Source organism: Nesoenas mayeri, assembly GCF_963082525.1.
Source record: "Nesoenas mayeri genome assembly, chromosome: 2".
Lineage (NCBI taxonomy): Eukaryota > Metazoa > Chordata > Aves > Columbiformes > Columbidae > Nesoenas > Nesoenas mayeri.
Genome location: NC_137543.1, coordinates 22,071,898 through 22,084,257, shown reverse-complemented (window position 1 = coordinate 22,084,257; position 12,360 = coordinate 22,071,898). Strand labels below are relative to the sequence as shown.

The 12,360-nt window shown below is 36.5% G+C and overlaps 1 protein-coding gene across 29 annotated transcripts in view; it reads left to right on the top strand.

Moving 5' to 3' along the window:
* RIMS2 (regulating synaptic membrane exocytosis 2) overlaps positions 1-12,360 on the top strand; it is a gene marked incomplete at its 5' end in the record, with an annotated part of 469,329 nt that overhangs the window by 413,202 nt on the left and 43,767 nt on the right. For 8 of the 29 annotated variants that reach the window (XM_080338813.1, XM_080338816.1, XM_080338801.1 and 5 more), the window contains one exon: positions 4,153-4,394. The exons of the other annotated variants lie outside the window; for them this stretch is intronic. In XM_080338813.1, coding sequence (XP_080194939.1) covers positions 4,153-4,394 — 242 coding nt within the window. The remainder of the gene's footprint in view (positions 1-4,152; positions 4,395-12,360) is intronic. 29 annotated transcript variants of the gene reach the window in all.

Here is a 12,360-nt window from a genome sequence, read left to right as displayed (position 1 = left end):
GTGGAAGACTGAGCAGAGAAATCTTTCCTATTTCTCTGTTCACTGGAAAACTGAAGCATCTGACTTGAGTATCTAGCATACTTATGCAACAGAGACCTGTCTGTGGTTCTCAGTGTCCTCAGGTGGTTTCCTGGATTTAGCAGTAGCTCAGAAAGCAATATTCCCACCTGAACTTTGCCCATCACCCTGCTCTTGTTCGTCCCCATAAGCCATAGTCAGTGGCCTGGCTGTCACTCTCACCCTGCTGTTGCTGTTGGCTGCCACTCAGCTGGGGTTGTGTGTTGATATTGTTCTTGTTCTGATTCTAATACGGGTGATTATTATGCCATTGTATACATGTGATTGGGACTAGCGTAGTTAATTCTTTTATTTAATGTGTTGTTTGTTTGGTTTTTTGTTTGTTTTCCCCACCTAGATGATATTCTCTTTGAGGGGGATATTTTTAAGATGAGTATCTGATGAGACACCTTGAAAAACCTGGCTTTAGTGCCTTCTCTATTCCTTCACTCATCTCATAAATTACTTTTATTTAATGTCAGTTTTAAAATATTGCTGTACATATTTAACTGGGTGCATGTGTGGTTATGTTTGTGTATATGTATAATACACACAAAGAAAGCTTCAAGTTATTTTTGTTTCCTGTTAAGAGAAAAGGCTGTAGTATTTACTCTTTCCTACTCTGAAGTCCATCTTATATTTCTGTTACTCAAGAAAGGAACCAAACCTGACATACAACTCCCTATTTTTCTGGGAATAATAAATTTCTGTCACTGTGAAAAGGTAGTCTGGGTAGAAGGATAGCTTTGCTGGTAAGGATACCAAGCACCTACCAAGAATAATTAGTGAGTGAGGGTTGGATGGCCAGGATGAGTTCAGCATGCTGATGAAGAAGGTGCTCATAACCACTGCAGATTTACTATGACACACTGTAAGCCACTCAGAACTCTCCTAGTACTTATTTCTCAAAGATTTTTTGTTGAGAGAGGAGTTGGGACTTTCTCCGGGAACATTTTGCTGGTTGGGAGCATAACAATAATGTCTTCTCTGCTGCTTTTAGGAGGGAGCAGGGGGTGGGCAGAACTCAAAGCTTTAATTAAAGTAAATATATTTAGAACTCTATGGGAAAAAACAGAGTTTTGCAAATGAACTTTCAATATTAGTGATTTGTACTAGTATTTGGTATATCAACACAAATCTAAATCACTTTTTTTTACTTGAAAACTCTTTCATGCTTTCCTTAATTGGCCAAAAGAAAGTGGCTCAATGAAGTCTACCTCATTGTTGACAAGTGTACACAGCAAAGCTTCATTTTGTGATACAAAAGCCTTTAGACAGCAGGCAAAGGGCAAGTTTTTGTAATACATAGTACTTTCATAGTTAAATGAATAGTGAAATTATAGCAACTTTGTTTGCATGCCAACGTTTTTAAGCACACTGATTTCTTTAATAAGGGTAATTTTTGTAATCTGTAGCACTTAAATAGAATTATACATCTTGGGAAATTACACATGAAGCACCTCAAAGGCGCATTAAACTCAGGAAATGGGAACCTTCTTCTCAGTGTAAGTTTTATGGGAAAATGGAATCTTTCTGTTTTCACTGCTATGACAGAAGACCTTTCCTAAATGTTAATAGCACTTATAAAGCAATGCCATAATTATTACTTATTACTAGATATGACAGGAACCCACTGATTTTCTGGATATCATTCTTGAAAAATGGATCATTGGAATAGGTTGTACTGCAAGCAGGAAAATTGTTAGTATACTTCCACTATCAGTTTGTGCTGTGTGAATGAGCTCCCACGTGAAATAACAGAAATTCAGTTATGACTTACACAACACTCTTTCCCCAAAGGGGCATTCATAAGATCTCTCTCCAGGGGTATGTTTTCAAAACAGTTTCAGGAACTAAATAGCTCTGTGTTTCTACTCCTGTGTCAAATTTGAACTGATTTTTTAAAATATTAAAAAGAGAGAGACCTGTCAGAAAACACAGTCACATTAGTAATATTTCCTTAGAGAATTAGGTTACAAATAGCATTACTGGATAAGGGCCTCTAATTTTCTGATTGTTAGAAGAATTTTGCGTAAGATAAAGTTAAAGATACTAGCTCTTCCCAACACTGTTCTTCCTGGATGTCTCTTGCATTTCTTATATGCAAGGTAGTCATAGTGTTGAAACTGAGAACTAGTTTCTGTGGCATCTTGTTTCTGTGAATCAGTCCCTGTAGTTGTTAGTTTGAAAGCAAATAAAGCATGTGATGTTATAATTCTACAAGTTTGTTCCTATAGTCCTAAAAAGCCCCAGAAATAGAAATCCACTTTTTTTTTTCTTCCTTGCCTTCCTCTTTACTCACTTCCTACCCTTCTCCTTCCTTAGTGTTAAATGTACCAATATGAGTCAGTGTGAACCAACATAGAAAAACAAAGAGAGTTAAAAAAGGATGAGAAAAAAACTGTGAGGTTACCACTGTGATGCAGTCTTCTGTTATTGTCTGTTCACAAAAGGCCACTAAGTCTCTCTCTCAGCTTTGTTTTGTGCCTCTCCATTTCGTGATCCAAACTCTCATTCATATTTGCTCTTATATCTTCCTTCAGAAGCACATCCAATATTTTTTTACTTGATGGCAGAGGTTCACTTCTATGAACTGTTTTCCTCTGTGTTGTGGCTTAACTCCAAGCATTTTGTGCCTTCATGCACATGCAGTTGTCAACTAAAGAGCAAAGCACTTGATGGGTACCTCCCAAATATCTCAAATAGTTGCATTGTTGTTCCAAATCTGACACCTCATCCCATTTCCCCTTGAGTCAGTGGGAAGAGACCCAGTGATCTATTTGGTTTTGAGGACACTGCATTAAATCCATAGATAAGTTTTGTGTGACAATATGTGTATCATAAGAGCTTCATAAAGAAGCAATAAAACCTTACTTTTTTGAAATAGATTCAGGCCACTATAGAAAAGTGGAAATGAGTATGGCTATACACACTAAAATTTACTCTAGAGCCATTTACTGAACAGTAAAGCTCTAGGAATAGCCTTTGCATGTTTTTGAAAATCTGTTTAAAAAATAGAAATATTCTTTGTTAGCCTCTACATACTGGTTATTTAACACTAAAAAAAGAATAATTTCCCCTGGTTTCCAGAAATATTCCACTGTTTTGTGGATTGTCTAAGACTGTATCTAAGGAGGAATTTCCAGTGAGACACACCGTACAGAACAGAATAATAAAGGTTTAAGTCCTGTGCGAGAACTTCACTGAAATAGAAACATTCTCTATGTATTCTCAAGCCCACATGAACTCCAGAGTTTCCAGGTCTGGATGTTTGTCCAGACACCTACCAGTTAGATGTCAGGGCAAAATTTGGATAGGTACTGCTGCCATCACTGTATATTGTCATTTCTGTGCAAATGAAAGGTCCCTTAGTCTTTATGTTGTGAAATGCTGCAGCAGGTAGTTTAGATGCAGCCACATAAAATGTGTAAAAACAGTCTATAATGAGTACAAAAGGTGTATTAGAATTAAATGCCATTTATTGGTAATGATGATCTATGTCACATAGCAATAAAGTGTTGTATGAAATACATATAAAATACATGTAGTCATGGCTGAAGAGAGAGAACAAAAAAACCTACCGTTGTTCTTGACTAAGCTAAAACAGATTACTGAAAACATCCTTTGAATGTCTGAGTGTTTAGAAATGAAAGCTAGAGTTCAGAGCGATATCCTTATCCACTCGGTATTGAATCAAGTATCTGTTTCCAAGAGGAATATAGATTATGTGAGAAAAAGAGTGGCAGAGCATTGAATACAGAATTTAAATTTCCCAAGTAAAAAATGTATATAAGATATACTGATGTATTAATTCTTAGATATGCTTTTGCTAGTAATGTCTTTTTAGACAATCAGTAAATAAGATCTTGTTATTTAAAACAAAATTTTGAGGAGTCAAATATGTTTACAGAAGACCAATCAGGAACCTAAAATTAGTTTCTGCTTTTTACCTCTCAAGAACCGAACCCTACCTGTGTGAATTAGCTGCTTCTACCCTCCAGTCTCCCAAAACCTTCCATCTGAAACCTGTCCTTTTCTGTCTTCCCCTTTTTACTCTTCTTTGTCTGCATCGTTTACCCATCCACTGGCTGACAGTGTCTTTACATCCAAAATGCAAAGCAGACAGATGGGCGCCTCAGGAAAGAACATGACTAAGAGCACCAGCATCGGTGGGGACATGTACACACTGGAGAAGAATGATGGCAGCCAGTCGGACACTGCAGTGGGCACTGTTGGTGGTGGTGGCAAAAAGAGACGCTCCAGCATCGGTGCAAAGATGGTCGCCATCGTGGGTCTCTCACGAAAAAGCCGTAGCACGTCACAACTCAGCCAAACTGGTAGGAACTGGATTTTTTTCACAAATTATCGCTTGAATGTTTATAATGTTTATGTATTATGGTTTAATCATTTCGATATCTTGTTGCCTAATCAACACTGTCCTACGGAATGAAGAATATAGTCAAACATCTTTTTTCTCTGGACATTTACTAAACTATTCTTTTCTTAGCAAAGATCCTTTTCAGGTTGGACTGAGGCTTTTATTTTCTACTTGCTGAAACCTGCTTAATGCACTAATTCCTTGCTTCTCAGGAGACAACATGAGCTGCTCTACTTCCATTTGGGGGGAATCTTTCCTGTGAGTTTGTGAAGGGTTGCTGAAATGTTGCAAAAGTGCTTTGCTTTTGTCACAAATAGTGTTTGCGTAGTTCAGTATGTTTTTTTTCTTTTTATCATTTGAAAATGTGACCTTATTTTGAAATGAAACAATTTTAATTAACAAAATTATATATATTATTACTCTGGTACAACTGTTGTATTTCTTTTTAATTAATTTCTTTGCAGCCTACAAGCATATTCACCATCAGTATAAATTTTCCTTATTTCTGTTTATCTTGGTTAAAATTTGATGTTAAAATATTCTACCTAGGAAAAAAGGAGAGTTTTTCTGCTTCAATGCCTAAAGCATTTAAAATCTTATGCATTTTTTTCTATTCTTCCTATTTCAGGGAAAATCCATATAATGCACTCTGAAAAGCTCTCATTGTCAATTAAGAAAGCTGTATAGGATGAGTGTAATTAAGTGGAAAAAGATCACTTGTATTTAAATGACATATACATTAAAAAGTGTTTAAGCAAATTCTATAGTTAGACACATATATGTATTTATATATTTCAAAGTATATACATAAGATATATAGTATGTTCAATGTTTAAGAAAAACTGTTGTAACACTGTCATATGGTTCAACATATATATATGTATATATATATGGTTCCACATATACATGTGTGTACATATATATATACATTCAGCTGTGTGTGGTCCCATCTGAAGTTCTCCATTGTGCTAACCACCGTTCAAACATTGATAAGAGATTTTTCAGTTCTCTGGAAAGTTTATATCGTGAAACCTAAGTGCTAAGAGTTTTAATATATGAGTAAATGGAACAAAACAATTATTTGCAATGTCAGAAATTGTGGTAAATTTTTAATGTAAACTTTTGCAGGAGGCGGATTTAAAGTACCTGGAAAGAGTGGAAGTAAAAAAGAGGGTAAAGAAAGGGTAAGGAAGAGGGTTGACAGTGCAGATGAAGGAGGAGTACAGAAAGAGAGAGGAGGGAGCTTGAGTGTGCACCTCACTGAATGTGATACGAGACAGGAAGGAATGAAGAAGAGAGGAACGAACGTATACAGTGAAAGCTCTGAATATCAGTCAGACAGTGATGACTCCATCAGGAGGCAAGTCTTTGCAGGAGTCTCATGTTTTACCAGCTCACTCACAGACTATGGAAATGCTAGTTTCATATGCATTTCTATTTTTACTGAGTTCAAATGCATGCGAGGCAAAAGATGAAGTCATCTTTATACAGATCTGGGAAGTGTCTGGTTGCTCACCTAGAAATCTAAATTTTACTCATGTGACTGTACATAGACATGTAACTGTATTGCTGTGTTTGAATATCAAGTCAAATACAACACACTAGATTATTAGTTCTGATCTAATATTGTGTCTCTTACTGTAAAAGATATCAAATGGAGGATGTCAGCTCTTTGCATGCTGTTCAAATACGTCTCAGCACTAGAATCTGTGCTGTGTGGCTCACCTAGATTTGATTGAATATGTGCTCTCTTAGTTATTTGGGACTTTCACTCTGTTTTTCTCTCTGTTATATCCAATGAGTTGTCCAACAACTCATTAAGTGCTCAAGTCAGGGACAAATGTGAAATGCAACTCTTTCAAAAGTACTCGAGGTCTCTTGACCCCTTGAGTGTGAATGGAGCTGTATTTCAGTGCTGTTAGTGGAGCAGCAGAAACCAGGGGAGCTGGCTCGACTCTGGCCAGCAGCCTTCTCCCTCGGCTGCTCCCTGGAGAGGTCTGTGCTCAGGGGTGGCCGGTGCCTGGCCCCAACGAGAGCAGCCATTGCACCTCCAGCTGCCACCTTCCTAAAAGGCCTCTTGTGTATCAGTTGGATATGGGTTGTTTTGTTGAGCTGTTACAACACTCCAGCTCCTGCTGCCCATTTTGACCATGCTTCTGAAGGGCCACATTGTCTGGTGACCACATGTGGCTGCACCTGGCAGGACAGGCACGTGCACCATTCGGATAGTTGGGTCATGCAAGCACGCTGATGATAAGGTGAGCAAGCCTGTGGCCACAAGTCAGCACCGTGAGGAACTATGTGTACGATGCTGTGTCTCCAGTGGTGCAAGGTGATGGCCTGTTGGTTGGTGAGGGTGAGCTCACATCATGAAGTGTTTTGGGTGTCTTAAGCATCCATCAGCACATGTTAAAGTAAATATTGGACACTAGTGTTATACATGAATGCTGGAGGTTTAAAACTTGCAGTTGATGTATTTAATGAATTTATAAATTTACCCTGTCTGTCTCGTCATGTTCCTGTTTTCACACGGTAAATCCCTGCAACAGGAATCATGTTTTGATACAAGCATTGATACAAGGGCAGGGATCAAAATGCTAATGTGCTGTAGATACCCTGTAAGTACAGTTTTCTGGAACTGAGAGTCAGGGGATACTCAGATGGCAAGGCACGAGGACCACATAGAAACTGGTCAAAATACAAAGGGTTCTTAGGTATTTTTTTAAGAAATTATCTCATTCAGGTGAGAGGCAAGTATCATCTCTTTACACATCAGGCTTGAAAAAGCATACAGATATTATGAGATAACAATACTACTTCTATAGAAAGTTGTGATTATATTTATAGCAACTAGGCTTTTATAAACTGTGTGTCATATGGAAGTCAGTGAAAAAATGCCTATCAGTATCTCTGAAGCTTTTTCCAAGTGTTTTGTAAAGCATAGTCGTATTGCAGTGGTTTTCTTCATTCATATTTTATAACTAGATCTATGCCAGAAGTTTTTTTGAAAGTAGGCGATCATGACTGCTTTCAGAACCATGAATCAGATTTACCATAAATGCCTTAAAAGGTATGTTTTTACTGTCTTTTTTAATTAATTTTATGTTTTTCTTGTTCCTTGGCATGGTATTATAAATTGACACTCAAAATACATACAACAAAGTAGTTTTTATTCTGACCTGGAATTCTTTCAGTATATTCAGGTAGGAATGGTGGTTTGGGTTTTTGCAGGCAAAGGGTATGTTGATTGTTGTTACAGGTGAGAGTACAAGGAGTAATAATAATAGTAATAATAATAATAGTAAAAAAAATTAACACCTAACAATGGTATTTGGATTTCATTCAACTATGGCTAGTGCTTATTCTGTTTTGGGAGGCCTCCAGAGAGAGAACTGAATACATCTGATATATGACAAAAACCTTAATAAGCAATGCTCTTTTCTCCTCAGACATATACAGTCTTAATTTCCTAGAAAATTGCTAATCCAGTAACTCTGCTGACCAAGCCCATCAAAGGTAATTTATGAGAGTAAAATGATAACTCAAGAAGCTGAAGAGATCTGACCTCATTAACATAGGCCCTAGGAACTGGTCTTTTCAGATTATCATAGCAAGAGAATCCAAGTGTGTTCTCATACCATTACATGAAAAGATCTTAAGTGGTGCTCTGTGAATTACTATTGTTATGAGAAAAGAATGAGCAGAAAAAATGCCAGAGTTAACACCATGGGAATACTGAAAACATGAATAAAAATAGATGAGACTCATTCTCTGGTTTCCATTTGGGCTTAAAGGAGAGTTGTAATTTATTTTTTAAAAGTTCATTCTACTCTTAACAATGTGTATCACTGCTGTGCTATTTCTTTCCTATTATTTATTTAAATGTAAAATTGAAGTGTGAGAATGTACAGGGTCAGTATTTTGTGAACTGTTTTGATATATTTCAAAGCAATTAAGGAAAAAAAAAAAAAGACTCAAAACTCCTGCAATTTCTTTAACCTTGAAATCAAGCTAATGGTTGGATGACACAAAAGTCATTTTACTTGAAGTAACTGTCAGATAAGACTTTAGCAAAGGACAATATACAATAGAGCAGCAAGGTAAATAAAAAAAATATTATAGTTCTGGTTGCTGTACCTTTTCATTGCTCCAAAAAATAGCTAAAGCACCACTCCCTACACTTGAGTGAAGCAATCATTACTATAAGCTAAATTTGGCAAGTTAGAGAGAGCTTGTGTTGTAACCTTCAGGTCCTGATTCCACAGACAAAATTGACTTTCTTTACAGAGGAAAGCAAAATACAAGATGCAAATCCAAACCAGTGTCTTAACTGTGTTTGCTTGGCTATTCCTATCTGGAATGCAATCCTTATCCTGCAACAGCCCTGAGGGAACGGATGATCAGGCTTGCATACAGGTGCAGACCTGTAACTCTCAGTTGTATTTCGTTAATGAGTGAAGTCTTTGTCCTCTTCCAATTGCAAGATCTTAGATCTCCCTTTCAACTTACATGCACTGTCTCTGGCAGGTGGATACCTGAGTGTCTTGACTTCCCTTATTTAGCTGACATTTCTCCTTAAGCTGGGAAAATATTTTGTCTTGTCTTTAGTTAGCGAAGACTTATTGCATTTGCAGGCTGATTATATCCAAAAGCCTAAGCAGTTTAACTTACATTTTCAAGACTTTTTCATAGTCTGGACCATGTCATGGACCATACATACTAAAACATTTCCTCTGTGTGTGTACATACAGTCACATGGACAGGGCTCAGCGCACTCTGAGAGACTTAGTCCCATGACGTCTTTGGGTATACAATCACAATAGGTGTCATCAATTAAAATAGATGACAAAAAGCGTGTAACAGCATGAATGGAGAGTGACCAGTGCCTGCAGAGAGGTGTAACCATGTGGTTGAGCATTACTCCAACAGCCCTTCACATGAAAACAGAGCAGGGTCAACTGACACTGCCTGAGCTCCAGCTTCTCTGTGGTGACATGTTGCTCCATGTAAGCTAATTATTTGTTCTAATAGGTGAATTCTTCCAAGATAAAAATCACATGAAGGCCACTGATAAACTATGCAAGGTCAACCAAGACACAGACAAGTATTAAAACCTATTAAAATCTCATGAGAACCAAAAGACCCTTTTTTTTTTAATGACCAAGATAAAGGCTGTCCCTCCTTTAGCATGAAGATAAACTTTGGCAAGATGCCATGTGTGGCGTGGCATTATAGGGTTATAAAAGTGGAGTTTTGGGACAGTGTGTAATAGTGTTCTGAGCTCTCTTAATATCCTTTATAATTTTGTTGGGGTTAAACTATGACATTATATTCTTGAAGTTACATTTCTCTGCAGAAAAAAAAAAAAGGGCAAAAAACAGTTGACTCAGTGCAAATAAAATGATGTTTGCTCTTGAGAGAACTGAATAACGTTCATCATAAAGAGGCACTTCCATTTTAACAAATTCTGGAGAGGTCCAAAAGGTGATCCCAGTGAAAAAGGTTAAAGTATTTTGAACTGTTGATATTTTATGGCTACATCTTTTCTTAGAAGAAATGAAAGAGAAGTAGGAGTCTCAGAGAAAAAAGCTTGAGTGGGATTTTATTTTCTCTCTCTGTGCATGTGTGTGTGCGTGAAAAGCCAAATTTTTGATTCTGTATGGTTTGTTTGTAAGGTGTTGAAACTATGGTCTAAAGTACTGTATTCATAAGTAGAACAGTCTCACTTATGTCTGTCATGAACCAACCATGTAGCCTGTAGAGCAATTTCCTCAGTTGTTGAAATCTGTAGGGAACATTGGTCTTGTATGGAGTTTCATATTTCTCAATTCAAAGTTCAGATTTATATAAAAACAGTCTTCTACCACACATACAGTACATGTGTTTCCTACTAAAAAGAAGATGATTAATCACTTCCACCAGTGGTAGCTAAAAGAAAAACTATGTTGATTGCCTTTTATTGTTAAAAAGGAGATCCAATATGGCAAGTAAACAACTTGTGGAACTAAAAGCATATTTGTTTTCATAATATACATTGTTATTTTCTATCCCTAGAACAAATTTATGTGGCCAAAATGGCAAATGAAGTTATCATTCACTACTTTAAATCTGGCCATGTATTTTAATTTTTTTTTAAAATCACATATATAATTCAGGTGATTCGAAGCTAACCATTGGTTTGGGGTTTTATTTCCTCTCCTATTCCAGAGAAAGATTGCTTTAATGTGTTGCATTATGTTTGTACCATTATTCTTGATGTGTAATCTCTTTTAGTTTCAACATAAACCCATATTACATTGATAGAAAGATAGGATTAGCAGTTGACAAGAGATTAAGGCTAATTTGTCCTCCTGATTAATTGAGGATTGTGACTTGAATCCTTTACCGAAGAGAAAGTACCATTATAATAAACATATTACCAAGAGCATTAATCAGCTTTTACTAAATAAATTCTGGAGAGTAGCTAATAAATAAATAGACTGTAATTGCAATCTAAAAAGGCTGATTACACAGGCTTTTAACTATATTTTATTAAGGTGACAGATTTTTGCTTTTAAATTGTTTTCTTCCACATGTAGGAAAAGACTAGGAGAGAAGATAAAGCAGTACAAAATTTATGCAACTCTCCTCAAGGGATTTTCTGTAGATGAGGTAGGTATATGTTTGAGTCCTCATATTTTCATAAAACTTCAGTGAGAGATGGATGCAGAGAAAAGAAATACATAGCTGAGGTGTCATAACTGAACTCAAGGCAGTGCTAGTTATGATCTTATAGAAGTCCTCTGGAAGACACTTCTCATACAGAAAGTATGGGAGAGACCTCATGCCATATATAAGTGGAAATTCCAGGTAGATGAGGAGGAAGTCCTGTAATGAGAAGAAGGAAGTCTTGTAATAAGACTTGGAAGTAAGAAGAAATTGTTTTATATTTGGATAAAATGTGCAGGTCATTACACTAACTGAGCAAGGCTGCCCCATTCACAAATTACTCATTGAGCTCTCTAATACATAGCTACCAGCTCAGTGAGATTTGCACCTGTGAGATTTCCAGATGACTGTGGCAGAAGTAAAATTAAAACCCCTAGTTGTAGGCATTTGAATGATTAAAAAACTGTACTTATATTTCCAAAAATGATTTTCTGTGTTCCTAAACCTTTCAATAAAAAGCAACTTACTCAGTTTACCACCTGATTTCATTAATAAGGGAAAAAAAAAAAGGAGAAAGCTGTGAGATCAGAACATTTAGCTTGACGTTCCACGAGTTTTCTTCCTTTTCATAATTAGAGGTAAAAAGAGAGAGAAATGTAGGGTGATCTTTCATGGTAAGAATGCTGCTATGCTAGCTTCTTATTCAGAGCAGAAGAATTCTCATAAGATCCTTGCTAAAAAAATATATACATATAATTGACAAACTTTAAAGATATTTTACTTCTGCTTTCACAGTAAACAAGTTGTTTTTCTTTTTGTTTTTACATAAGGAAAACCCATCACAGTCCTTTCTGAATTAATTCAATCTGGAGAGCATTTCTTTTTTAGGCTATGTGAGAGCTATTCAAAAGAATAATTTAGACTTTCCTTCAAAAAGTTTCAGTTTGAAAACTCCTTTTGGGATTTTATAACTCCTTAGTTAATATGTGATATATGCAAATTTCTTGTTGAATATTCTGCAAAAAAGGGCTCTGACTTCATAATAGTGAAACTGGAGAGTGAAAAGAACTCTGTAGGGCAGGGGTGTCAAACTCATTTTTACAGGGGACTGCATCAGCCTCACAGTTGCCTTCAAAGGGCCAAATGTAATTTTAGGACTGCATAAATGTAACTACTCCTATGCCCATGCTATAGAGTAATTTCATGCTTTTACTACAGCAATTATTCAGTTTTCAGTTTGCCTGAAATATCTAGAATATTTACCTGTTCTGTATATC